The following is a 25310-nucleotide window of genomic DNA, read 5'->3' as shown; positions in this document are numbered from 1 at the left end:
CTCTCTTTCTATTTCCTTTTCCCAACCCCAGGTCAGTGACTCACAGTTTGACAAAGGGGTCAGAGTAGCCGTTGGCATCCATTGCAGCCAGGTGGACACAGCGCACAATACCCACAATGAGGCCTCCTTGCTGGGTGCTGTACATGAGGGACACTAGGATCTTGCCACGTTCCTCAATGTCGCCTACACGTTCCACCTGCTAAAAAATAAGGCAGAAAAGCCTGGGTAAGGGGCTGTAGAGTGATAGAATGGAGAGATAGCATGAATAAATACCATCTCAAAGAGAAGGAGACCTACTATGAGAACCCCTAGCTTATCCCATTCAGCTGTGAGTTTCTTGAGGGGAGAAAATGTTTTTGTCTTGTTTTTTTTTTTTTTATCCCAAGTGGTAGCACAGGGCTTCCCATGTGGAAAGAACTTCATAAATGTTTGTTGACGGCTATCACAAACTGGCCCGGTAAGTCTAAATAGAATGCTTATTAAGGGAAGCAATCAAGTGGCAGATTAGTTCAGTGGTAAACTATCCCATACTGCCTCATCCTTGGCCATAGATCCCAAGACCAGGCAGTTGTTGTGGAAATCAGAGTAGTAATATGCACATATGTGTGTGCACATGTGTGTGAGGAAAAGGAGGAACAATGGGCTAGCGTCAGCTCAGATTTAAGGCATGGTTTCACATCTCCTATAGTACAGTTGGCCAGATCCCAATGTCACTCTCTCCCGACCACGGATTGACCCATTACCCCTGCCCCTGAATAAATCTGGACTGTGGCTCCAGATTTAGCTTTAAGTCCAGTTAAAACTGATGCTTCTCCCAGAGGGATCTAATACTTCTGTCCCAGACTGAGCTATGAGGTGACTTTCCAACACCCTGACTAGCTCTGTTGATTGAACCCTAATCTTAAGCCCACACTAGACCTTAACCTAAGCCAGAGGCTGAGCTATGAACTCACTTAACTAATATAAATTCATGCCCCGGGTCATAGGAACAACCTGGCAAAATAGTGTGGATGGTTCATACCAGAACTTCTCCATTATTGGGAACCCTCTCCTCAGAAAGCAATGAAACTATAGAGAGCCAATAATACTCTCTGGAGATTGTAAGGGTAGCATGGAAGTGATTGCTACATTATTGGAAGGAGTGAGGCAAGGAAACAGAGGAAAGCAATGGGGGCGGGTATAGTGAAAGGTACTGGATTTGGATGGAGGGGGTCCAAACTGCCTCTGTGCCAAGCCTTGGGAAGACAAAGGAGAGGCAAAATCAGTACCTGCCTTCGAGGAGCTCACATTGTTTTGTTTTTATTTTTATTTATTGATTTATGTGTTTGTTTGTTTTTTAAGAAGCTCACATTGTAATGAAGTAAGCCTGGGATTCTCAGCTTGTGCTTCACTCTCCTGGATTCTCAGCTCTACATTTATTACTGTTGATCTTTGGGCAAGTTTTAGTTTAGTTTTTCTAGACTGCAGCTTCTTCATCTGTATAGTGAATAGAGTGGGTCAGGTAGCTTTCATTTAAAGTGCCTTTCAATTCTAAAGCTATAATTCTGTGAGTTCAAGAGGGACCTGTGAGCTTAGATACTGGCAAAGATAGCCGAGATTTAAATAGGGTGCTACATTTGCAGTTATGAAGGACTAGGAGTAAATCCCACCATAGAAACCTATTGCTGTGTGCCTGGGCAAGTTACTTTCCCTCTCTGATTTACTTACCTGTAAAATTAAAGGTTTGAAATGAATGTACTATCATGTGTTACTTTCAATAAACTATTTCCTTTTCTCCCTCCTTCCTTTTCTCTTCTTCCTTCCTTTGTTCCTTCCTTCCTTCTTTCCTTCTCTCTTTCCCTTTTCTTTTTTCATTACTTTTTTCTTCCTTTCTTCCTTCTTTCCCTCCCTCTCTCTCTCCATCCTATCTCTCTTTCTTCTCCTTCTATCCTTCCTTTCCTTTTCTTCTTTCTTTTCTTCCTTTCTTTCCCTTCCTTCCTTCTTTCCTTCCTTCCTTTTTCTCTTTCTTTTCCTTCCTTCCTTCATTTCTAAATTTGGTTAGAAGGGATATCTTATAAGGTGACTGATGGGAGGAAGATATATTCAGAATTATAATATAAATACAATATAAATAATATGATATAAAATAAAAGGCATCTACAAAATTAAGATGGAATTTTTAGAAGAAAGGTTGTTTAAAATGAGGGAATGGAACTAGAGAAAAGTTTCTTGGTCCTTTTTGTGTTCCCCTATGCAGTCTGTTGAAGCTTAAGGTCCCCTGTTCAGGATAATGGTTTTAAATACACAAATAAAATATATAAGATTACAAAGGAAACAGTTATATTAAAATATAATAATTGAAAAAAACTTTTAAAACAAATTTATGGCCTTTCATGCCCATGTTTTCTGAACACATTCATATGAGTAACTGAGTGATTCTAGATTAGCTGTAGATTAGTGTAGAGATACCCATCAGTGGTACTACATGCTCCATCTCACTCCATCCTAGGCCACAAATCCCAAGACTGAGCAATTGTTGTAGGGATCAGACTGGCAATGTGTGCATATGGGAGGGGGGAAAAACAGCAGGTTAGAACCCTGTCCTAGCTTGAATGGGGGTGCATAAGGATGAGGGACAAACAGACAGAATGACAGGGTCAGCTTGGTATCACCAATCAACTTACCTCTTCTTCATAAAGTGCCATGCCTCTGGCTGATCCCGTGGTCCCAGCTCGCTTCATCTTAGGAGAGAACAGGGGAGAAGGAAGGAAGGAGGGAAGAGAGGCAGGGAGTGAGTGAGGAAGGAAGGAAGGAAGGAAGGAAGGAAGGAAGGAAGGAAGGAAGGAAGGAAGGAAGGAAGAGAGGGAGGGAGGGAGGGAGGGAAGAAGGAAGAAAAGGGAGAGAGGAAGGGAAGGGAAGAAGGGAAGGGAAGGAGGGAGGGAAGGGAAGGGAAGAAGGAATGGAGGGAAGGAAGATGGGAAGAAGGGAGGGAGGGAAAGAGGAAGGGAGGGAGAGAGGGAGGGAAGGAAGAAAGGGAGGTAGGGAAGAAGGAAAGGAAGGAGGAAGGGAGGGAAGGAAGGACAAAAGAGAGAAGGAAGGGAGGGAAGAGAGAGAAAGAAAGAAATAATTTAGTGCATGAAGTTTGTTTTGATAAATAAAGAGTAACAGAAATTTAGCATGAGTTCTAGCACACAGAGAATTGGATGGAATTCAGAAAGATCTGAATTTAAATTTCATTTCTGTAATTCAATATCTTAGGCATCCATTAAGCACCTACTATGTATCAAACCAGAGCTAGGTGCTAGAAATACAAAGACAACACAGTTCCTTCCCTCAAAGAACTTATCTTCTCCTAGGGATGGAGGCTGGCCAAGAATACAACATATTCAAAATCTAGACAAAATACACATTTAAAGGGAGGAAAATCAGCAAAAGAAAGCCTTAGCTGTGTAACCAAAGGCAAACTGCTTCAAATCTTGGAGGCTCAGTTTCTTTACCTGTAAAATGGGAATAATGACTTTCTAGCACCTCCCTCCCTCCTAGGACTTATGTGAGTCTCAAATGAGATAATGTGTGTATATCACTTGGCAAACCCTGAGGTGTGACAGAAAAGTCTGTTATTATTCATGAGCCCAAAATCTGGATAATGAAAGAGCCCTAAAACTGGAGTCAGAAGACCTAGATATAACCAATGGACAAACATTAAGCACTTGCATGTGTCAGGCACTGTGTTGTATGCTGGACTATATAATCAATCAACAAATACTTACAGTGGCACGGTAGCTAGAACCCCAGGCCTGACATCAGGAAGACCTGAATTATCAAATCTGTCCTCAGACACTTATTAGCTATGTGAACCTGGGCAAGTCACTTTACCCAGTCTGCCTCAGTTTCCTCATCTGTAAAATGAGCTGGAGAAGGAAATGGCGAATCACTCCTATTTCATTGCCAAGAAAACCCCAAATGGGCTAACAAGCAGTTAGACAGGGCTGAATAACCAAAACATGGTCTAGGCACAGAAGATATTAGGACAAAGAAGGAAACAAGTTCTATTTACATGAAGGAGCTGAAATTAAAGGTCCAGATCATTCCCTTCTGGAGATATATGACCTTCAATAAGTCACTCTCCCCTTCGAAGAGCCTCAGTTTCCTTCTCTGAAAAATGAGGGCAGTTTGGCTTACTAGCCTTTGAGGTCCTTCCTGGTTATGACATTCTAGGTTTCTGATTCTTCCTTTCATTTTTTATTAATTTTTTTTAATTCACTTTGCTGTTCACTAACAATTCCAGCAGAGGGCAGATGAGGAAAAGTACAGTTGGAGAAAATACACTTGGTCTTTCTTAAGCAGTCCTACTCCCATCCACCTTCCATCCCCACCATGGGGAAATCAAGGCAATGTCAAATGCTGCAGAGAAACTAAGAAGAATGAGGTTTCAGAAGGGGTCATCAGACTTGGCAATGAAGTGCTCCCTGGTGACTTCTTGTAATTCTTGGCACGTGACACTCCTCCCAGTTCTGATGCCTACTTTCTTACTGCATGTGTCCCATGCTCCCAGCTTCACTGACTCAAATTCTACCAAATGCAAGAGGTCTCTCCTGGTCTCCCTCTCATTTCTTTGCCTTGTCCCCCAAACGCTGGTGCCTTTCCTCTGAGGTTACCTCCCATCTACGCTGATAGTCTCTGGGAGCTAGGTGGCTCAATGGATAGAGTATCAGTCCTGAAGTCAGGAAGACCCGAGTTCAAATCAAAAACTTTCTAACTGTGATCCTTGGCTTCACCCTGTTTGCCTCAGTTTCCCTATATGTAAAATGAGCTGGAGAAAGAAATGGCAAGTCACTCCAGTATCACTGCCAAGGAAACCTCAAATGGGCATGAAGAATGAGACACAACTGAACAACAACTTGGATAATCTGTTTGCATGTGTCTCTCCCATTAAAATGTGTGCTCATTGAAGACAAGGACCTGTAGTCCAGTACTGAGCATATAATATGCACTTAATTAATACTTGCTAAGAGCTATCAACTATTCCAGTCAGGGCTCTGTCTCTTATTAAATGTGTGACTTTGGCCAATTGTATTTCCAATGCGGTTTTTTTAAACAATAATTGTCCTATGATTTCCCTTATCTCCCTTAAGGAGTTTTCCCGACAACCTCATAATAAGGTAGGGAGAAACTCCTTCATCACCCTGAGAAGCTTTTTGGTCCTGGCCATTGAATGGAGGCCCTTAAGGCTACATAGGTCACAACCAGTCACTAGTCACAGTTATGCCCTCAGATAAAAAGCCATTCAACAATTGGTTGTGGAGGGCATTCCTTTCCCTCTGAAGGAGACCCTTGGGCCGAGGGGAATTTCTCTCCCTCTTTCCCTTTCCCATCAGTCATGGCATTTAGCAGCAGAGATATTTACCTAGAAGTAGATGCCCTTTTCAGCAGCTGAAAAGTCATTTCTGATCAGTTGTGGAGGAGAAAGAATATGGACTATTTTCTAAGGACTGGGTTGGGGGGGGGATGCAAGTGCCCCAACTATTATTGGAGCTTCCTAAAGAATGGGACAAACCTCCCCCCACCCTGTTCCTCCACCCTTGTTTGCTTTCTAAAGCAGGAAGAACTTTGATCAGAGAGCAGCGTCTATGGAAGTGATTTCTCTGATGAAGAGAATGCAATTACACTAGAAAGAGCCAGCAAACTACTAATTAACCCGTGAAGACCCACATGGGAACACGTTATTCCCCAAAGCTCATGGAGGAGACTGACTTTGAGGACTCTGGTGTTTAATATTATTCCCTACTGTGATCATCCTTCTTGTGGCTCATTCGGTTCACCTGTATTATAAAAACCTCATGTAGCCTGAAGATAATCCTTCGCTGGTAGACCATATGGTGAGATGCTGCTGCTCCTGCTGCTGCAGGATCCCTGCTCCTCCAAGCCTCCCCATACCTACTTCCTGAAAAGGGATACACTGCCAGCTGTAAGGTAGGGATGGCACAGAAAGAGCCATCAGCCTGGGTGAAAGGGATTCCAGTCATGGGGCAGTCATAAACTAGGTGACTTGGGACAGATGACTTCCCCTCTCTGAGCCTCAGTTTTCTCATCTGTCAAATGATAAATTTGGAAGGTTTGATATCCTTTTCAACTCAAGAATTCAGCTAACTGTCCCAGCCCTGACATTCGCTGTTCTAAGGCCCCTCCAACCCTGAAATTTTGGGTTCTAAGGCCTCTTCCAGCCCTGACATTCGCTGTTCTAAGGCCCCTCCAACCCTGAAATTCCCTGTTCTAAGGCTCCTTCCAGCCCTGACATTTGCTGTTCTAAGGCCCCTTCTAACCTTGAAATTCCCTGTTCTAAGGCCCCTTCCAGCCCTGACATTTGCTGTTCTATACTTTTCCCAGCTCCGAGTGCTAAATACAACTTCTCATTTCTGAGGGTTCTCTAAGGTTCCTCTTATTATTCAATAGGAGGAGCAAAGGGCAGGGATTAAGGAGGAACTACCAGAGTTTTGTCTCTTCCCTCTTAAATCTCTCCCCAGGGTTCTGTTTATTCTTCCCCACCTTCATGCCTTTTTTTAGCACCATTCATTCCCTTCCAGAAATTCTGTAAAATCTTTCTTCTGTTCTTGCCCAGATCTCTCTTCCTTTAAGGCCTAACTTGTTCAACTGATACTAAAAATCATTTTGCTTGTACCTGTCTCATGGTCTATGTCCCTATGACATGGTGGAAAGAGACATAGGCTTGAGGCCAAAAGAGAGCTGGGATGGAATCCTGCCTCTGATATTTCCAACTGTGGTCCTCTGGGTCAGTTCCTTATCTCTGAGCCTCAGTTTACTCACTTTTATAATAACATGTAGACACAAATGTGCCTCCACTATTCAAAGAGTCCTTCAAAGGAGCCATGTGAGTGTCAAATGAAGTACTTGACATAAAATGCTTTGCAAACCTAAAATCACCACATGATTGTGCCAGAGTAGAAAGAATCCTGGCTTTACACTCTGAAGCCTGAATTTGAAATCTGCTGTAGTCACTTCCTTGAGTGTATCCTCTTATCTCTCTGGGCCTCAGTTTCCTAATTTGTAAAACCAAGGAGTTGAATTAGATGGCCACTGGGGTCTCTTCCATTGCTAACTATGATATTGTCATCCTCAATCATCATCATCCTTTGCATTGGTCTCTTTGCCCCTTATTGTACAGTAAGTTTCAAGATTCCAAAGACTAAGTCTTAGCTAAACTTTGTGTCTCCCCTAGTTCTAAGCATGGTTCTCTGCACATAGTAGGTACTTAGTAAGTGTTGGTTGATTGACTAACTCCCCTGTGAGCCTGTGGGGAACTTGAAAGAAGGGACTGGACTTGACATATTTTTGGATCTCCTCAAGCACAACCTTGATCATTGTAGGTACTCAAAAAATATTTAGTGAAAGGATTTAATAAATACTTGTTGACCAATGGATGAATGAAATTTTCCCAGACTGCTTCTGGACTTTTCTGATCCTTGTTTGCTCATTTGATCCTTAGCATAGACTGCCTCATTTTACTGTGCAGATTCTCCCTGGACTGCTGTTGAGAATCCTACAACAGGAGTCGGAAGAATTAACTTCAAGAGAGCAAGAAATCAAGAGAAAGTTGGAATCAAATCCTGCCTCTGCCTCTTACTAGCTGTAAGATTTAGGGAAGCACATGTTGCCATTTGAACCCTCAGTTTTTTAAATCTGTAAACTGGGGGAAATAAACCAAATGAAATCATGGCATTACAGAACCAGTCATCAAGATAAATCACTGGATTCGGTATTGAAAAGACTTGACTTTGAATCCTGCCTCAGACACTTACTAGGGTATGACTCTGGCCAAGACATTTAAAATCTTTCAGCCTAAATATCCTCATCTCTGAAATTGGGGTGATAATAATAGCCATACCCACATTTGCTATGATAATCAAATGAAATAATATTTATAAACTCTTTGCAAATCTTAAAATGCTATACAATTATTAGCTTTAATTACTATTAGAATCATGAAATGTCAGAGTTGGAAGGCACCTTAATCTCCACATGACCAAACACCCCTTCATCAACAGCTTCAACCAGTGATTGATCACCCGGACTCTTCTTGAAAGCATCATATAGAATGATCATGGTCACTGAAGGGCTTGGGAAGTTGTAAAGGTATATGAAATACCATATAAGCTCCTTGAGGACGGGGCTTTACATTTGTGTTTTTGAACTGCTTAGCCCAGTGTCTGGTATATTATAGGTACTTCACTTCTCAGTGCTCAGTTCTATACCATTCTTATGATTACTATAAAAGTACAAAGAGGAAGTCCACCTGTTTTGGTGGGAGGGGGTAGTGGGAGGGGGTAGTTCCTCATCTGAGATTTCCCAATGAAATTACAAATCTAGCACAAAATTACTGTTATTAAAAAAAATTTAATTATTAAAAGGGGCAGCTAGGTGGCACAGTAGATAGAGCAGTAGCCCTGGAGTCAGGAGGACCTGAGTTCAAATCTTGCCTCAGACACATAACACGTCCTAGCTGTATGACCCTGGGCAAGTCACTTAACCCCAGTTGCCTCAAAAAAAAAAAAGAGGAAATAAAAAATTTTTTAAATCAAAATTACTGTAATTATTATTAGCAATAATAAATCCTCATTTTATAGATGAAGAAACTGAAACAGGCAGAAGTTAAATAACTTAACCAGAGTCACACAGCTACTAAATGTCTAAAGCAGAATTTGAACTCAGGTCCTTGTGACTCCAAGACCAGTGTTATAGCCATAAAACTTCTTAAATTTTTTCTACTAGCCATCTCTTTTTGCTTGAGAAATTTTTACACGATCCCAGATATGTAGATATATAAAATAGATATTAAAATCAAATATTTCTTGATAATAAATCAAAATTTTACAACCCTCATATTCAGTTATGTGAGCCCATAGAAGGTCATGATGCACAGTTTTAGAAGCTTTCCACTAGGCTATCCAGCTGTGATTGTTATTATATCAATTCTTTAAACCTCCTGCAACTGTCTTTGATAGATAACCATGTGCTTTCCTTCTTTCCTCCCAAATCTCAGCCTTTTGTACCTTCTATCTGGTGCTTAATTGTTACGTTACATACACACACACACACACACATACATGCATATGGTTATTTATAACATATATATTTTGTGTGTATATACATGTGTGTGTATATATATATATATATATACATCTGTATACATATACATGCATCTGTGTAGTATTCCATCTCCCACCTCCACACCTTTGCACAAGCTCTTTCCATTATCTCCACCTGTCACAATCCTTAGTTCCCTTCAAGGCTCATTTTCATTATTCTTCCATATAATTCGTACTCTCTTCCTAAAATTATTTCATATTTACTTCTCTGCAGACATATTTGCTTCCTTTTATAGAACATAAGCTTCTTGAGGACAGGGACTATTTCCTTTGTGATTCTATCCCCAGGGCCCAGCACAGTGTGGGAGGTAGAAGAAAAATAATAATCGATGGCTAATCAATGTTTGGTGAATTGAACCGAACTAATTAGCTCACAGGGATGACCCGTTCCAGGCAGATGTTGAAATTCTTCTTCTGATTAGGTTTCAGTTTCTTCAGGGAGAATCGAGTTTCCCCAATGAATTCATTGTGGCCAAATTTGTCTTCATCGCAGACAGAAATCCTGAGATAAGAATGATAATAGCAAATAATAATAAGAAGAGAAATCATCCAATAGACTGACAAAAATTAATCAAGCATGCTCTGTTTGATGCTCTGTGCTGGGAGCTCAGGAAGGAAGTTTGAAATAAGGTACAATGACTGCCTTCAAGGTACTGATGGTCTAGTAAATAATAAGTGACATTTCCATGGAGCTTTCTTGTCACAAAGCACTTTATATAAATTGTAGCATTTATGGTTCACAACCACTTTATGGAATAAAAGGATAGGTATTAATATCCTCAGTTTACAGATGGGGACACTGAGGCCCACAAAGAGGAAGTGATTTGCTCAAAGTCACTCAGTCTATATTCTTTCCACCATTCTACTTCGTATTCAGATGAAATAAGATAAGAACAGGAATAGGGACTGAATTTTTTATTCCATAATGATAGGGAATTCTCTTGGGAGGAAATTCCCTCTACAAAAGTAGATTGGGACCATCTTTGCCTAAAACTTCCTGGAGCATTAAGAGATCAAGTGCCTTGCTCCAGATCACACTGTTAGTATATATCAGAGTGGAATTTGAACACAGTTCTTTCTGGCCTCAAAGCTGGTTCTTTATATGTCTTGATGAATAGAAAAAAGATTATGGGATTATACACTTAGAGTTAGGAGAGATTATTAATAAGTCATCTAGTCCAAAAGTGTCAAAGAGAAAGCTGGCCCAAATGAGGCAGAACCAGATTAAAATGTAAATAAACAAATGACTAAATAAAATAACAAAATAAACAAAGCTATCAATAAATAAGACTAAACCAAAAATAACAAAACAAATCAATGGGAAAAACTAAATAAATGAAAACAAGATCGAACATAGTATTAATCTGTGGCTTTCTAAGTCAACATGTCTCTTACAGGAAAACCTTATGTATGGTTTAGTGGTTCCTGTTTTTATTTTAGGTTGGCATTCTTGAATTAGTCCAATTCCTCTCATTTTGTTTGTTTGTTGTTGAGTTGTGGTTCTTTTGGTGAGGTGGTTGAGATTAAGTGTCTTGACTAGAGTCACACAGCTAGTGAATGTTAAGTGTCTGAGGCTAAATTTGAATGCAAATTCTCCTGACTCCATGGTCAATATTCTCTTCATTACACCATCTAGCTGCTCTTCTTCTCATTTTGTAGAAGAGAAAACAAGTGTGGAGAGTTGGATTCTATCAGTAGTAGGTAGCAGTGTTAAGATTTGAACTCGTCTTCTTGATTCCAAATTCATCACTCTCTCTATAATGTTCTCTACTTCCCCTAGTACTGACTAGATCAGAGAAATAATAAAGGATAATTAATTCCATTAACTGGCTAATTACTCCCTGTATAACCATGGGTAATCCATTATTTCAGTTTAATTAATAATTAATTTTGTAAAAGTTGAAACTGGCCCAGGCTGGAAATGCAGCAGCCATTCATGGCATCAGTCTCACTGATGATAGGCTTATAAGCTTTGACCTGCTCTTTTTCTGAGTTAAACTGGTTTGATCCTCCTCGGGTAACCTTGTGACCCATCTTATGGGGTCAACTGAATGAGAACATCTGATTGACTGTAGTTTCCCTGCAGCTCAGAACTCCTGAGCTCAAAAGATCCACCAGTCTCATGCTCCCCAGTAGCAAGGATGACAGACATGTTCCTATGCCTGCCTCAACAATTCAATTTTTAAAAATTTATGAAGGGAACAAAACAAAACAACCAAGGAGTTTATATTCTACCAAAAAATTAGTTGTTGGGTTAACCAACTAATATGAACTTTCAGAAATGTAAACAGTAAAAATAAAACTATTTCTTGGTGGCAGGGTTGACTGGAAGTTAGAAGAGACAACAGAAATTAGATTTTGATCATATCCAAAGTCAAAGAAACCTTAAGTACTTTAGTTGGAAACCTAAGGTTTTGGCCATATTCAAAGTCACACAATCAATTATTTCTCTTCTGGTTTTTATTCTCAGTAATTAATTAAATCAATCAGAAGGTTGATCTTAATCAATAATTAATGTAGTTATATCTCTTTCCTGCCTAAATATCTTTTTGAAAATTTTGTCTTCTCTAAGAAGCCCTCCTGGATTAATTCTATTTGAATTAAACTTGTTCTTTATTTTGTTGAAAAAAATGTATTAAGGGACTATTAGATGGCAAAATGGATAGAATACTGGCCCCCATTAAATCAGGAGGACATGATTTCATGTATCTGATCTCAGACACTTACTAGCTATATGACTCTGGGTAAGTCACTTAACCCCAGTTTCCTCCCCCCAAAATGTGTTAAGAGCTTACTAAATAGTAGGTACTGTGTTGGGTATTGGAGATATAAAGGCAAAAAGGTAACTGCCCTCAAAAAGCTTCCATTCTAATAAAGGGATAGAACATTTCTACAAAGTGAATAGGACATAATATGAAGATGGAGGAATTACTAAGAACCAGAGATATCAGGAACATCCTTTAGTAAACCAGTTAGAATGTAGAATATTTATAGTTTGTTTTTTTGGCTTCAGAGGGAAGGAGGTAGAGGGAATTGGACTAGTAACTTCATTAGTACAGAGAACTCCCAGTGAGGAAAACTCCCTCTATGTAGATCATCAACCATAGGGCAACTTACAGTATTAAAGGGTGGCCTGAGGCACCGAGAAATTAAGTGATTTGTCCAGAATAAGAGAAATGATTTTTTTTCTCTTCTATTAGTAACTAATTATTGAATTAGGGCTAAAGATTTTTTTTTTTTTGCCTTTTGATTTCTTCATTAAAAAATCAGCTCCTGTAGATTATTCAGCCAGCTTTTGAAGTACAGTACATTATTAGAGAGTGATCAACACTACTAGAGTAACATTATTAGAGTGAGATTTACCCAACAGAAAATTTACATCTGATCAAAAGGTAAAGAGATTTTGGAGCCAGTAAATCCAGCTCATTGTGTTTTAGTCACGCAAGTCTGAATGGAAGCGGATTCTCCCTTTTGTTTAGATCAAAGCTTCTTAAACTATAGGTCAAGGCCCCACAGGGGGGGCACATAACCGAAAGTGGGGCTTGTAAAACAATAAAAGGTTTCTGAATGCAATGATCACCAATTAATTCAAAATCAAATGTATAATGAATTCGAGTTATTTCTGGCAGTGCTTATCTATGTTGTACAACTTCACTGCAGCCTTGGTTCTGAACACACAACATGGGCATTTTGCATGTACAAATGCTGCCAGAAATGCCTCAGCTTAGATTTATACAGAATCGTATAAAAATTTCCTGAACAAAAAGGAGGAAAAGGTTTTGGAAATCATGGTTTAGATGGCCTGAGAATGGGGTAATCTGGGCAGAGATAAATCTCCCAGTTCAAGATTGAGACATCAATCATATCCCTCAGGCCCTCATTAGAATAAGTCCAATTCTCATCAAAGTACTTAGTCTCTTATTGTTTAACCGATCAGAATTACTCTGTTAGAACACCTACTCTTCCAAGGGTACATAAGCCAGTTATGTGGCTTATGAGAGTTAGCTAAATGACCATTCTTTTATTAATTACCCACTAACCATAATTAATCAAATGATTATCCAGAAATTGTCTCTCAAACTTTTTTCTATATAACAGGGGCCACAGTAGACAATATGCATTAGACCTGAATCCAGGTTTTTGGACCCTGAAACTAGCCTTCTATTCACTATACCACTCTGCATAATACACAAAGAGAAGCAATATGAATTGGAGAGTTTCCAATTCTGGGCTGTGTAATATTCAGGGGGAATAGGGAGCCATTTAAGAATCTTGAGCAAGAGAGAAATGTGCATTAGGAAGGCAATTTTGGCAGATGCATGGAAGATGACTGGAGAACGAGGGAGAGAATGGAAGCAGACCAATCTGGAGAATATTGTAATGATCCAGACAAGAAGTGATGTGGCCTGAATTAGGGTAGTAGTTATGTGTGATGGGAGGGAGGGGAATCGATGTAGGAGAGGGAAGGGAAGGGAAAGAGAATCAAAAAGGCTCAGCAAGTGGGTGGATATAAGGAGTGAGGGAAAGGGAAGAATCTGGTCTGAGATTCACATTTCAAACTTGGGTGACTTGACTCTCTCTGACCCAAGAAGACCTCAGCCCAATCCTGACGCTCATCCCAAATGATCCCAATTCAACTTTGCCTTTCTTCCCCAGTGTCCTCCTTTCTCTTTCCTCATCTCCTTCACTTCTTTCCCCACTTACCTCAGGGTCTTCCTTTGCATGTCCTCATCAGTAATGCCATGATAGACCAGGGTTTCATTCCAGATGGGATTTCGTGTGTTCCTTAGAGTTTTTGTCCGTAACTTGTTGGACTAGGATTGAAGAGAAAAACATGGACATTCAATCAGTGTGGAGTCAGATCATGGAATCCAGCCCTTCTGGGAGTTCTCAAAATGAGGTTCTGGGATGCTCCCAATATCTTCTCAAAGAAATTCTATTCCCCACTCATTTACTCCATCCTCCCGAGGATAGAACTCTGTATAGAATGTCTGCAAAGCTGGATTCTGACACTAACAGAATCTTTGTCTACACCTTTTCCTGTGAGCAAATGATTTTATAATCATAAACCTCAGTTTACTCCTCTGCAAAAAGAGGTTTAGAGTTAAAGGAGACTTTAAGAAACAAGAAACAATAACAACCCGCTTTTAAAAGAACATTTTAAGGTCTAGAAAGTAGTTTCACTTCAAAGCACTGGGAGGTACATTACTTGGTTGGTTTTTTTTTTTTTTTTCTTTTTCTTGAGAGGTCCAAAATGACATCACTATATCAGGGGTCAAAGAACAAAGTATAAAGCTGTGGTTGGTCAGACCAATGTGAGCTTTGAAGGCTCCATCATAGGTCAGACACAAATAGTCCATGGGAACATTGAGAATGGAGATGGCTCTAAATTTATTCATCTCCAAGGAAGTAGATGATGCAAGGGTTGACATTTCTGTTTTACAGATGAGGAAACTTAGGTTCAAGGAAGTGAATCAATTTGATGATGGTCATACAGAGAGTTCAGTTTATTGTATCATTCTTCTGGGAGGACAGACACTAACATTTTGGAGGAGATGGTGAAGGCCTATAAGTTATGATATATGGGGTGGATTGAAAGGCCATAGATTAGGGAGAATTTACCAATCAGATCTTTGGAGAAGAAAGGAATTTATGACCAAAGAAAAACTAGAGAACTTTATGAAAGGTAAAATGGACAACTTTGATTACATTAAATTAAAAAAAAATTTGCACAAAGAAAATCAACAGAAACAAGATTAAAAGGAAAGTACAACGCTGGGAAAAATCTTTACAGCCAGTATTTCTGATAAAGGTCTCATTTCTAAAATATATAAAGAACTGTGTCAAATTTATAAGAATACAAGACATTCTCCATTGATAAATGGCCAAAGGATATGAACAGACAATTTTCAGATGATGAAATTAAAGTCATCTCTAGTTATATTGAAAAAATTCTAAATCACTCGTAGTTAGAGAAATGCAAATTAAAACAACTCTGAGATAATACCACATACCTCTCAGATTGGAAAAGATGACAGGAAAAGATAATGATAAATATTGGAGGGGATGTGCCATTACTGGGTCTGTATCCCAAGGAAATCATAAAAGTGGAAAAAGGATCTCCATGGTCAAAAATGTTTGTAGTGCTCTTTTTGTGGTAGCAAAGAATTGGAAATTGAGTAGATGCCCATCAGTAGTGGAATGGCTGAATAAGTTGTGGAATATGAAGGCAAGGGAATATTATTGTTCTGTAAAAATGATGAACAAGCTGATTTTAGAAAGGCCTGGAAAGATTTACATGTACTGATGCTGAGCAAAACAAGCAGAACCAGGAATACATTGTACACAATAACAGCAAGATGCTTAACCATGAAAGACTTGGTTCTTCTCAGTGGTTCAGTGATTCAAAGCAATCCCAATAGACTTTGGATAGAAAATTCACCTGCATCCAGAAAAAGAACTAAGGGGACTGAATGTAAATTAACACATGCTATGTTCACTTCTTTTTTCTGTTTTTTTTTAATCTCTTCCATGTTTTTCCCCCTTTGCTTTGATTTTTCTCTCGCAACATGATTTATAAAGCAATGTGAGTTAAAAATAAATTAAAAAGAGAAAAAAAAAGAAAGACCATAGGTTATTTAATCTTTAGAAAAGAGGACTTAAAAGAGCTAGAGCTAAAAGGGACTTGGTTATCTAGTCAACCCCCTCACTTTGCAGATGAAGAAACTGAGGCTAATAGAAATTAAATGATTCACCCAAAGTCACACAAGTCATGGTTATTAGAGATGGGATTTGAACCCAAGTCCTATGCTTCCAGAGTCAAATATCTTCCCATTTTATCATGCTGCCTCCCATGATAATTATCCTTACATAATAATTATCCTCAAATATTTGAAGGACCATCCCACATGAGAGGTATTAACCTAGTTCTTCCTGGTCCCAGTGCCAGGAGCAGTGGGTGGAATGTGCAATGAACCATTTCTTAGCAGCTAGAACCATTACAAAGTGGAAATGGATGCCTTGGAAAGTAATGGGTTCCTCCCCAATGGAGATCTTCAAGCAAAACGCTCATAGGAGTTTAACTCAGGAAGGGTCCTGAGAGGCTATTTGATCCAGTGCCTTCATTTTGCAAAGGGGGAAACTGAGGCCCAGGCTAGTAAAGACATTTTATTTGCTTATGGCCACATAGGTATTAATCACCAGAGGAGAGATTCAAATCCAGATCCTCAGACTCCAGAACCACTGCTTTGCTTTTTTGTTCATTGCACTTCTCTGGTTTGGGGACTAGATGGCTCCCGAGGTCCCTTCTGATTAAGATTCTCTGTTTCTGTGATTCCATTAAGTATCAAACCTAAGTCTCCCAGTCCCAACATGAGGGCTGAGTCTCTAGGGAAACCATAGGCAGCAGGTAGCTCTGAGAAGATTCTTTGCAAGGGTCACTGTTGGCCAGAGTGACAGTTAGCTCAATTTCCCCAGTCAAACCGTGAATATAGAAAATAAGGATCCACCCTCCAGTCAACCTTCCTCTCTCCCCCCATCTCTCCCAGTTTCCCCAGTAGGGTCATGTTTCTGGACTGAGAGCCAGGTGAGGTAGCCCAGCCTCTCTTTTTGGAAAGGGTAAAGCTTGGTTCAGTCTCTCTCACTCGAGGGGGCTTCACCACCTCCCCCCATGGCATTATTTCTGGGAACGAGGAGCTATTTTCAGGCTCTCTAGTAGTGTAGCCTTGGGCTGCTTCCAGGGCCCATCTGCTGGGGAGATGGAGAGAGGCCCCCGGCAATATGTTACCTTGCTGGCACCAGGCAGAAGGTGCAGCTTAACATAGGGATCAGCCAGGCCGTTGGAGTCCATCGGCTTTAATCCCTGAAAAAGAAAAACAAGCCAGTATGAGTGCTGCAGTCGGAACAGGAAGACCAGTGTGTGGTTCCATGCTCAGCTATTTGTCACTTGTGAGACCGTGACCGAATCATTTCATTTTTCCGGCCTCAGTCTCCTCCTTTGTAAAGTGAATGGGTTAGACTAGTTGGACTTTAAGGTTCCTTTTGGTTCTAATGCTATGATTCTAGGGTAAGTTTATCATCCAATCATCATGCATCGATTATGTACCTAATACGGGCCAGGCTCTGTCCTAGGAGTTGGGGATTTTTGTTTCTGTTCAGCCATTTTTAGTTGTGTCTGATGCTTTACAACATCACCCCCAAAACTTGGGTTTTCTTGACAAAAGTACTAGAGTGATCTGCCATTTCCTTCTCCAGATCATTTTACAGATGAGGAAACTGAGGCAGAGTGAAGTGTCTTGGTCAGGATCACACAGCTAGTAGATGTCCGAGGCTGGATTTGAACTCAAGATGAATCTTCCTAATTCCAAGCCCAGTGAGCTATCCACCATACCACTTAGCTGCTTCAGGGAAATGGAAATGCAAAGATTTAAAAAATGGAATAGTCCTTGTCCTCCTATTGGGAGAAACAATATGTGCCCCAAGTACACAGAAAAATATATGCAAAATAAATGTAAGCTAATTTTTTTCAGGCAGCTAAATGGAACAATGGTTAGAGCACTGGGCCTAGAGGCAGCAAGGCAAACCTCAAATCCTGCCCACACTAGCTGTGTGATCCTGGGCAAATTACTTAACCGTTGTCTTGTAAAATGGAAATAACAATAGCATCTGTAAAATGGGAATAACCATGGCACCTGTAAACAATAGCATCTGTAAAATGGAAAAAACAATGGCACCTGTAAACAACAGCATCTGTAAAATGGGAATAACAATGGCACCTGTAAACAACAACATTTGTAAAATGGGAATAACAATGGCAGCTGTAAACAACAGCATCTGTAAAATGGGAATAACAATAGCACCTGTAAACAACAGCATCTGTAAAATGGGAATAACAATAGCACCTGTAAACAATAGCATCTGTAAAATGGGAATAACAGTAACACCAGCCTATCAGGGTTGTTGTGAGGATCAAATGAGGTAATAATTCTAAAGAGTTTAACAGTAACTTATAGATAGTGCTATACAGATGTTAACTCATGCTTGATGATGATGATAGTGATGGAGGTGATAATGGTGGTAGTGGTAGTGATGGGTAAGGCACTAGCAGCTGGAGGATCAGAAAAGGTATAGAAGGTGGTGCTCACATTGAACTTTGAAGAAAACAAGAACTAGTTCTGAAGGGCAGAGGAAGGAGTGCTTTCTAGGTATGATGGAACCAACTGTATGAAAGCATGGGGAAAGAGAAGGGGCATCCCCCATGAGAAGCAACAGAAAGACCTTAAAATGAAAGGAATAAGTCATAACAGACACCAAAAGAGTCAGGAGCTTCAGTATGACATAGGAACACACCAAGCCTTCACATATAATTTATTTAGTAATCCTTCCTGACACTTAATTTCTCAAAATATATTTGCATCCATTTAGTTGCCTACCAATTGTGCATGTATGGGAAGCAGGGGAGGTGCTGTTATCTCCAAGAGGGGGATGGCAAAAGTGGGATCCATAGAGGGAAAAGGGTTTTCTTGAGATCACACAGTGAGTTAGGGGCTGAACCAGAATACAAACTCAGCTTTGCTGAGTCCAAAGGGGAAATAGGCAGCAGATGGGAAAGGTGGGGTAAGGGCAGCTCCCTCTTTTCCCATCCTTCATGCAGCATAGCTCTTGGGGATTCCATGACAGGGAGGCAGAGATATCAGAGATATAGATCTTTCAAGGAAGTCTTTCACTCTGAGGAGCAGAGGGTGATGGAGGGATGGAGTTCTGTAAAGAGCTGTAATGGAATCTAGCAATACAGGGCCCCCTTACCCAGAGATTTCTACAATATTTCTATTATTTCTCCTTTCATTCATATAATCACCACTCTAATTGATTCTCCATTACCTCTTGTCTGCACTATTCCAAGAAGTACTTATTTACCTTACTTCCCCTCATTCTATGACTTTCCTGCTATATCTCACATGAGATATGACATCCCCTGCCTCCATGTTTGGTTCCAGGCCTGGAAAGTGTTCTTTTCACAATTTCTTAACAATAACTCCTGAGACATCCAACACATCTTCATAACAAACATCAATATCGTAGCACTACTAGGACTGATCATTGCCACAACCAGAAAGTCAGCTCAATTTGGCCTGCATCCATGACTACCTTCAGCCATAGAAGGCCCCACCCCTGTATCAGCATTACTCCACTCTAGCACCATAGTTGTTGCAGGTATCTTCCTCCTGATCCTATTTCCCTTCAACACGCATCTCCAATACCACTTTCTTATAGGAGAGCCTTTGTCATCTCCCCTCTGTCCTCCATATCAGGGGTATCAAAATTATCTTCCAAAGTCCCAGGTCCAACCAAATCACTATTCAGCTCACAAACCTCCAGTTGCTCCCACTTGCCTCTACAATAAAATAAGAACTTATAAACTTGGCATTTGTTTCCCTCCATAGTCTGATTCTAAACTACTTCTCAAACCTTATTTCACATTAATCCCCTTCATGCCCTCAAGTCCAGCTGAATTAGATCATTGAATATTCTTGAAATTGTTCCTGTTATTTGCCATCTCCACACATTCTCAAGACAGTTTCTGCTCACCTAAAATTCACTCCTTCCTCTTCTCTGCTTTTTAGAAGTCTTTTCTTCCTTCAAGGCTCTGCTCAAGTATTACTTCCTCCAGGAAGTCTCAACACATCCCGAAATATCCATGCTCTTTCTCTCCTTAAATATTCCAAGAAAACAATGCTCATGTCTCTCCTTTATTCCTTGAACTTCCCGCCCTACATTACTGCAGTAGGATATTAGAAACCAATGTCCAGCGTCCATTTTCTGAGCCCCAGTAGGACTTGGTCCTTCCCCAATTTTCAAAGTAGGGGAAAGGGGAAAAGATGGGGGACTCCACAAAGTAAAGAAGAATGAGAAATGTGAAAGGGAGACATGCTCCATATGCCGCTGTCACTGCTGGTGACCAATAAGAAACCTGGCAGGAGAGAGAACGCGGAGATAAAAGGGAAAAGATGGTAAATGAACTCTGAAACACGCCAAATGGCCAGAGCCATCCTTGTGACTGAGAAACAAACTGGAAGCAATTGGTACTTTTGTATTGTTTGTTTCATGTTGACTGATGCTTTTCTAAGAGAGCACATACAGCATCTCCAAATCCTTATTTGTTTTCCTTTCTGTTTTTACTTTTTTTAAACTTAAAGAAACCAGTTTCTCTAAATTGGTTTCCCAGCCACCTCCACACCACACTGTTTGCAATCTTTCCCTCATTCTTACCTACCGCCCTCCCCAGATGGAGCCTTGGACTCTACTCTTAGGATGCCAGGTTCTGATAAGTAAGCTTTAGTCTAATTTTTCCCTGGAACATGACTTTCACACTACTGTCCAGGGGTCTCACAATATAATGCAAACCATCCCACCTCCAGCTCCCCTTTGTGTGGTCTTCCCTCATTAAAATATCTTATTTGTATTTGTCTTTTCAGCACTTGACCCAGTATATGGTATATAGTATGGGCTTAATAAAGGTTCTGTCTATCTAGCTGTATTATTTCATAGTGATTCATTTTAATGACTGTGTGTGTGTGTGTGTGTGTGTGTGTGTGAATGTGTGTCTCCTTGGGGATTAAATAAGGCCGAGGAGCACAATGGATAGTGATGTGTATCAAAGAGTTTATACCAAAATATTTTTTACATAAAAATACAATTGCTGAGAACACCAGCTAAGGGCTCAAGACGAACAAAAGAAATTTTATTGATTTATATATTCCTAACAGCAAGAAAAAGACTATTCATTTTATTCTCTCTCCTCACCTTTCCCTTGGTTTCATCCAGAGGCTTATTTAAATGGAAAATACAAGCCCTAAAGATCCTGGTGGAGGGATATTAACTGGAGAAAAAACCCTTCCATTAGGGAGGAGCTGAGAATATCACCACTACTAGTCCTCCTGTCCACTCAATTTTATTTTCCATCCTCCACATTGCCGGATGCAATCTTCCCTGCCAGATTATACTCATCTGTATTTTTGCTTTCTCTCCTCATTAGAACACAAACTCTTGAGGGCAAGGAAGGATTCGCTTTTTAATTTGTGTACCCAGGGATGAACTCAGTGGACTCAGCAAACGCTGGCTGCTTAACCAATGTTGAATTATTGGATCAAATCAAAATGAAGCAGAGGAGAAAGAGGCCTTGATATAATTTCACAGGATTGAAAACATTCTGCTATTGTGAGAGGCTCTTAGGATAATAGACTCATCGATCTGGAGCTTGAAGGAACCCTATCATGCTACTGCAAGAGGCTTATAGGATAATGGGCTCATTAATCTAGAGCTTGGAAGAACCTTATCATGTTACTGTGAGAAACTAATAGGATAATAGGTTCATCGATCTAGAACCTGAAGAAACTCCAAAGGCCATAATCTAGTCTACCCCTCTCATTTTATGGATGAAGAAACTGAGTCTCAAAAGAGTTGTCAGCCAACCAATAAGCATTTATAAAGTATCTTTTAATCAAGTGCCTTCTCTCTCATAATTATTTCATATTTATCCTATATATAACTACATATATATATTTGCTCACACTGTCTTCCCCACTAGATTGTAAGCTCCTTGCGGATAGGGACTTTTATATTTATATATTATATACTATACTATATTTTATATTATATGCTCTTTTTATATTCTTAGAACTTATCACAATACCTGGTACATAGAAGGTACTTAATAAATGTTTATCAAATTGAACCTCAGCTGCAAACAGATGCCATACACAGAGAAGTAAAGGCTAGATGTTCATCTTAACCATACTGGAAAGCTACTAACAACCCAAGGACATCTCAAGGTGACAAACAGAAAAGTGGCTGGCTCAGACCAGAAAAGAAAGCCCAACCAATCTGTTAGCACCCTTCTCTAGTGAAAACTGAGAGCTGTCTAGATGTGATCAAGAAGAGGTCTGAACCATGGGTCTCTTGGGGAGACCAATGGGGAGGGCAGAGCCCCATTCCCATGGCTCTTAACCTTCCTGACCTCTCAGGAGTCCAAGTTAATTACCCCAACTGTCATTGGTGCCCAGGGAGATATAACCAGCTCAGAGGCTGGCAGGTTCAATCAGCAGCTCCGGCTCCCAGGCTGACACCACGGAGAAATAACTGTAGCAAATCCATCATCCGGATGTAGGGAGGCTAATTACAGCCATGCCAAGTCTCTGCTAAACTCTTTTCCAAAGGTCTGATCAGAGCCCAGCTTGCTGAGCTGGATATCACTTGCTTCAGGTCCCCTGGGCTCATGCCGGGGGTGGCCCAGGCTAAGTTAAGCCTACCAGCTCTGACACTGAGCAGCCCAGCATCTCTTTCTCTAGGCACATCCCCTGGAGAAATACTCCCACAAAGTAATTCAATTTGGTCATTCACTGCCTGGGCCGTCAAATCCCCATCATGTCACCAAGCTGCCTTCAGGTGGGAAATGAAAGGGGAGATAACAGGGCCAGCTGCCTATTAACCCCTGTCTATAAGCTGCAGACCCATCACTTCCTCTAGAGAAAGTTAATGAGGGAGACGGTGTGTCATACAGGGAAGAGCAACGAGCTAGGTGGGAGTCGGAAGAACTGGCTTCTAGCCACATCTGCAGTTAACTGATCATGTGAGAATGAACAAACTGAAAGACCATTTTAAGCCTCAGTTTCCTTAGCTGTAAAATGTTGATAATATCACCCACTCTACCTACCTCATTGTGTTATTGTGAAGAAAGACCTTTAGAAACTGCCCAGCATTTTCTTATGTGAACTCTGAACACAGCAGTCATGATTCTGTAGACTTCTTTAAGCCTCAGTTTCCTTAGTTGTAAAATGTTGATAATATCACCCACTCTGCCTACCTCATTGTGTTATTGTGAAGAAAAACCTTTAGAAACTGCCCAGCATTTTCTTTTTTTTTTACATGACCAAACTGTTATTTTGCTGTACAAAAAGAATCAGACTCTGAAATATTGTACAATTAGCCTGTGAAGGAAATCCAAAATGCAGGTGGGCAAAAATATAGGGATTGGGAATTCAATGTAATGGTTTTTAGTCATCTCCCAGAGTTCTTTTGCTGTGCCCAGCATTTTCTTACGTGAGCTCTGAACACAGCAGTCATGACTCTATAGAGTTCTTTAAGCCTCAGTTTCCTTAGCTATAAAATGTTGATAATATCACCCGCTCTGCCTACCTCTTATTGTGAAGAAAGACCTTTAGAAACTGCCCAGCATTTTCTTACATGAGCCATGAATACAGCAGTCATGATTCTATTGGTTAACAGTTACAATAATCAGCACTTACATATCACCTTAAAGTTTTCAAAACATATATATTTATACATCATACCCCGCTGGATTCTCACAAAAACCCTGGTAGGGCGGTACTATTGTTAATCTCATTTTACATGTGAGGAAAGTGGTTCAGATAGCATTTAAATAAAAGGATCACACTGCTAGTCAACATCTGAGGCAGGATTTGAATTCAGATCCAAAGTCCAGTGATCTATTAGTATATCATTAAGTTGTCTCTAGGAAAGCTTTTGCTATATTTATCTTTTATTGATTTTTTTTTAAAAGTATTTGACATCCAGAGGAAAGTAGCCAGAATGGCAAAGGGTCTTCAGTGCAAGGTATAAGGGACTGATATAAGAAAAAAAGGATGTTTAACCTGGAGAAAGAAACCTTAAAGACATACTAGTTGTCTTCAAGTATTTGAAGGACTGCCAAAGGGAAGAAAGATTAAACTTTTTCTGTTTGTCCCTTAGAGGGCAGGACTAGAAACAGGATGTGGAAATTGCCAAGACTGATTTAGGACTAATTTCAGGAAAAGCTTCCTTCCAATTACAATCAATAGGAATCAATATGTGTTGGTCTGTGAGAGCAGTTACATTTTCAGTGTGAGTTTTTACACTCAGAAATCAGCAAACACTTCAAATCAGGGCTTGATTTATTATATTTTTGATTGCCTAAACATAAGAAAGTGATGGAGAAAATTGAATAATGTAGATTATTAAACTTCAAAGTAGGTCACAAGAGTAAATGTCTAAGGGAGGATTTGAATTCAGATCTTCTTGACTCCAATTCCACTACTGTATCCACTGTAGCACTTAGAAGCTTTTCATTCTATAGAGTCTGATGATTATGAACATGGTGATATCTAATAAAAATATTGTTATGTTGTATCTGACTCTTTATAACCCCATTTGGGATTTTCTTGGCATAGATAACTGAATGGTTTGCCATTTTTTTCTCAGCTCATTTTACAGATGAAGAAATTAAGGTAAAAAGGATTAAATGACTTGCTAGTAAATGTCTGAGGCTGGATTTAAATCCATGTCTTTCTGACTCCAGGTCCCACATTCTGTTATCACCAGTGTCAGCTTCTTAAAAGTTCATGGATCAATATCATGTCCAGGTGGTTGTGAGCAACATTTCTGTCTGTAAAGATCTTCAAGTCCCCATATAGTTTAATTGTTGACTTATCAAGGATATCTGGGTATTTGTCTTCCTCATTTTAGTTTTGTGCATTTCTGGTACAGAATTCTAGTAAATGCTGATTTTTTGGTTTTTTTGCAATCTGTTGGGATATGGACACACTTGTCACCATTTCATTGCATGATCTTCATAGGTCAATAAATTGAGGCTTTTAAAAGAAAACCTTTTTGTAATTTCTTGTGGCAGTGATCTGATCTTGATTCACTTTTACAAATATATAAATCTTTTATATTTATAAATATATAAATCTTTATATTTCTGTAAATAAATGCAAATAACTGTTTGATGCTACATTGCTAATAATTAATTAGTGTAAAGTACTTGATATAGTTATAGTTGATTAAGCTCATAGGACTGTTGCTCATAGAGGGCCTTTTGATTCTATTCTTGAATCTTAGTTGTTTCATAAGCTCTGTTTTCAGTAAACCATTTTCAGTTACATTATATTGTGAGTTCCTTAATGGGGAATTGTCTGCTGTCTTTCTTTGTATTCCCAGTGCAAAATACAGTGCCTGGCACATAATAAGTGCTTAATAAATGCTTGTTGACCGACTATTTGACAAATCCAGTGACATATACCTGCCCCTTTGTGAAGTGAGGGTGGTTGCTACAAAAATATATCTGCAAATTTTTACCATGCATATTATGTATTTCAAGTACATTTATCAATA

The 25310-nt window shown here is 39.8% G+C and overlaps 1 protein-coding gene across 8 annotated transcripts in view; it reads right to left on the bottom strand.

The window, feature by feature from the left end:
• Positions 1-25310, bottom strand: part of RPH3A (rabphilin 3A) — a 354517-nt gene that overhangs the window by 18553 nt on the left and 310654 nt on the right. For all 8 annotated transcript variants that reach the window (XM_031948624.1, XM_031948625.1, XM_031948622.1 and 5 more), the window contains 5 exons: positions 16930-17004; positions 13848-13957; positions 9519-9645; positions 2664-2720; positions 45-199 (listed from right to left, as the gene is read on the bottom strand). In XM_031948624.1, coding sequence (XP_031804484.1) covers positions 45-199; positions 2664-2720; positions 9519-9645; positions 13848-13957; positions 16930-17004 — 524 coding nt within the window. The remainder of the gene's footprint in view (positions 1-44; positions 200-2663; positions 2721-9518; positions 9646-13847; positions 13958-16929; positions 17005-25310) is intronic.

This window comes from Sarcophilus harrisii, chromosome 1 (genome assembly GCF_902635505.1).
Source record: "Sarcophilus harrisii chromosome 1, mSarHar1.11, whole genome shotgun sequence".
Classification (NCBI taxonomy): Eukaryota; Metazoa; Chordata; class Mammalia; order Dasyuromorphia; family Dasyuridae; genus Sarcophilus; species Sarcophilus harrisii.
This window is presented reverse-complemented; position numbering and strand designations above follow the sequence as displayed.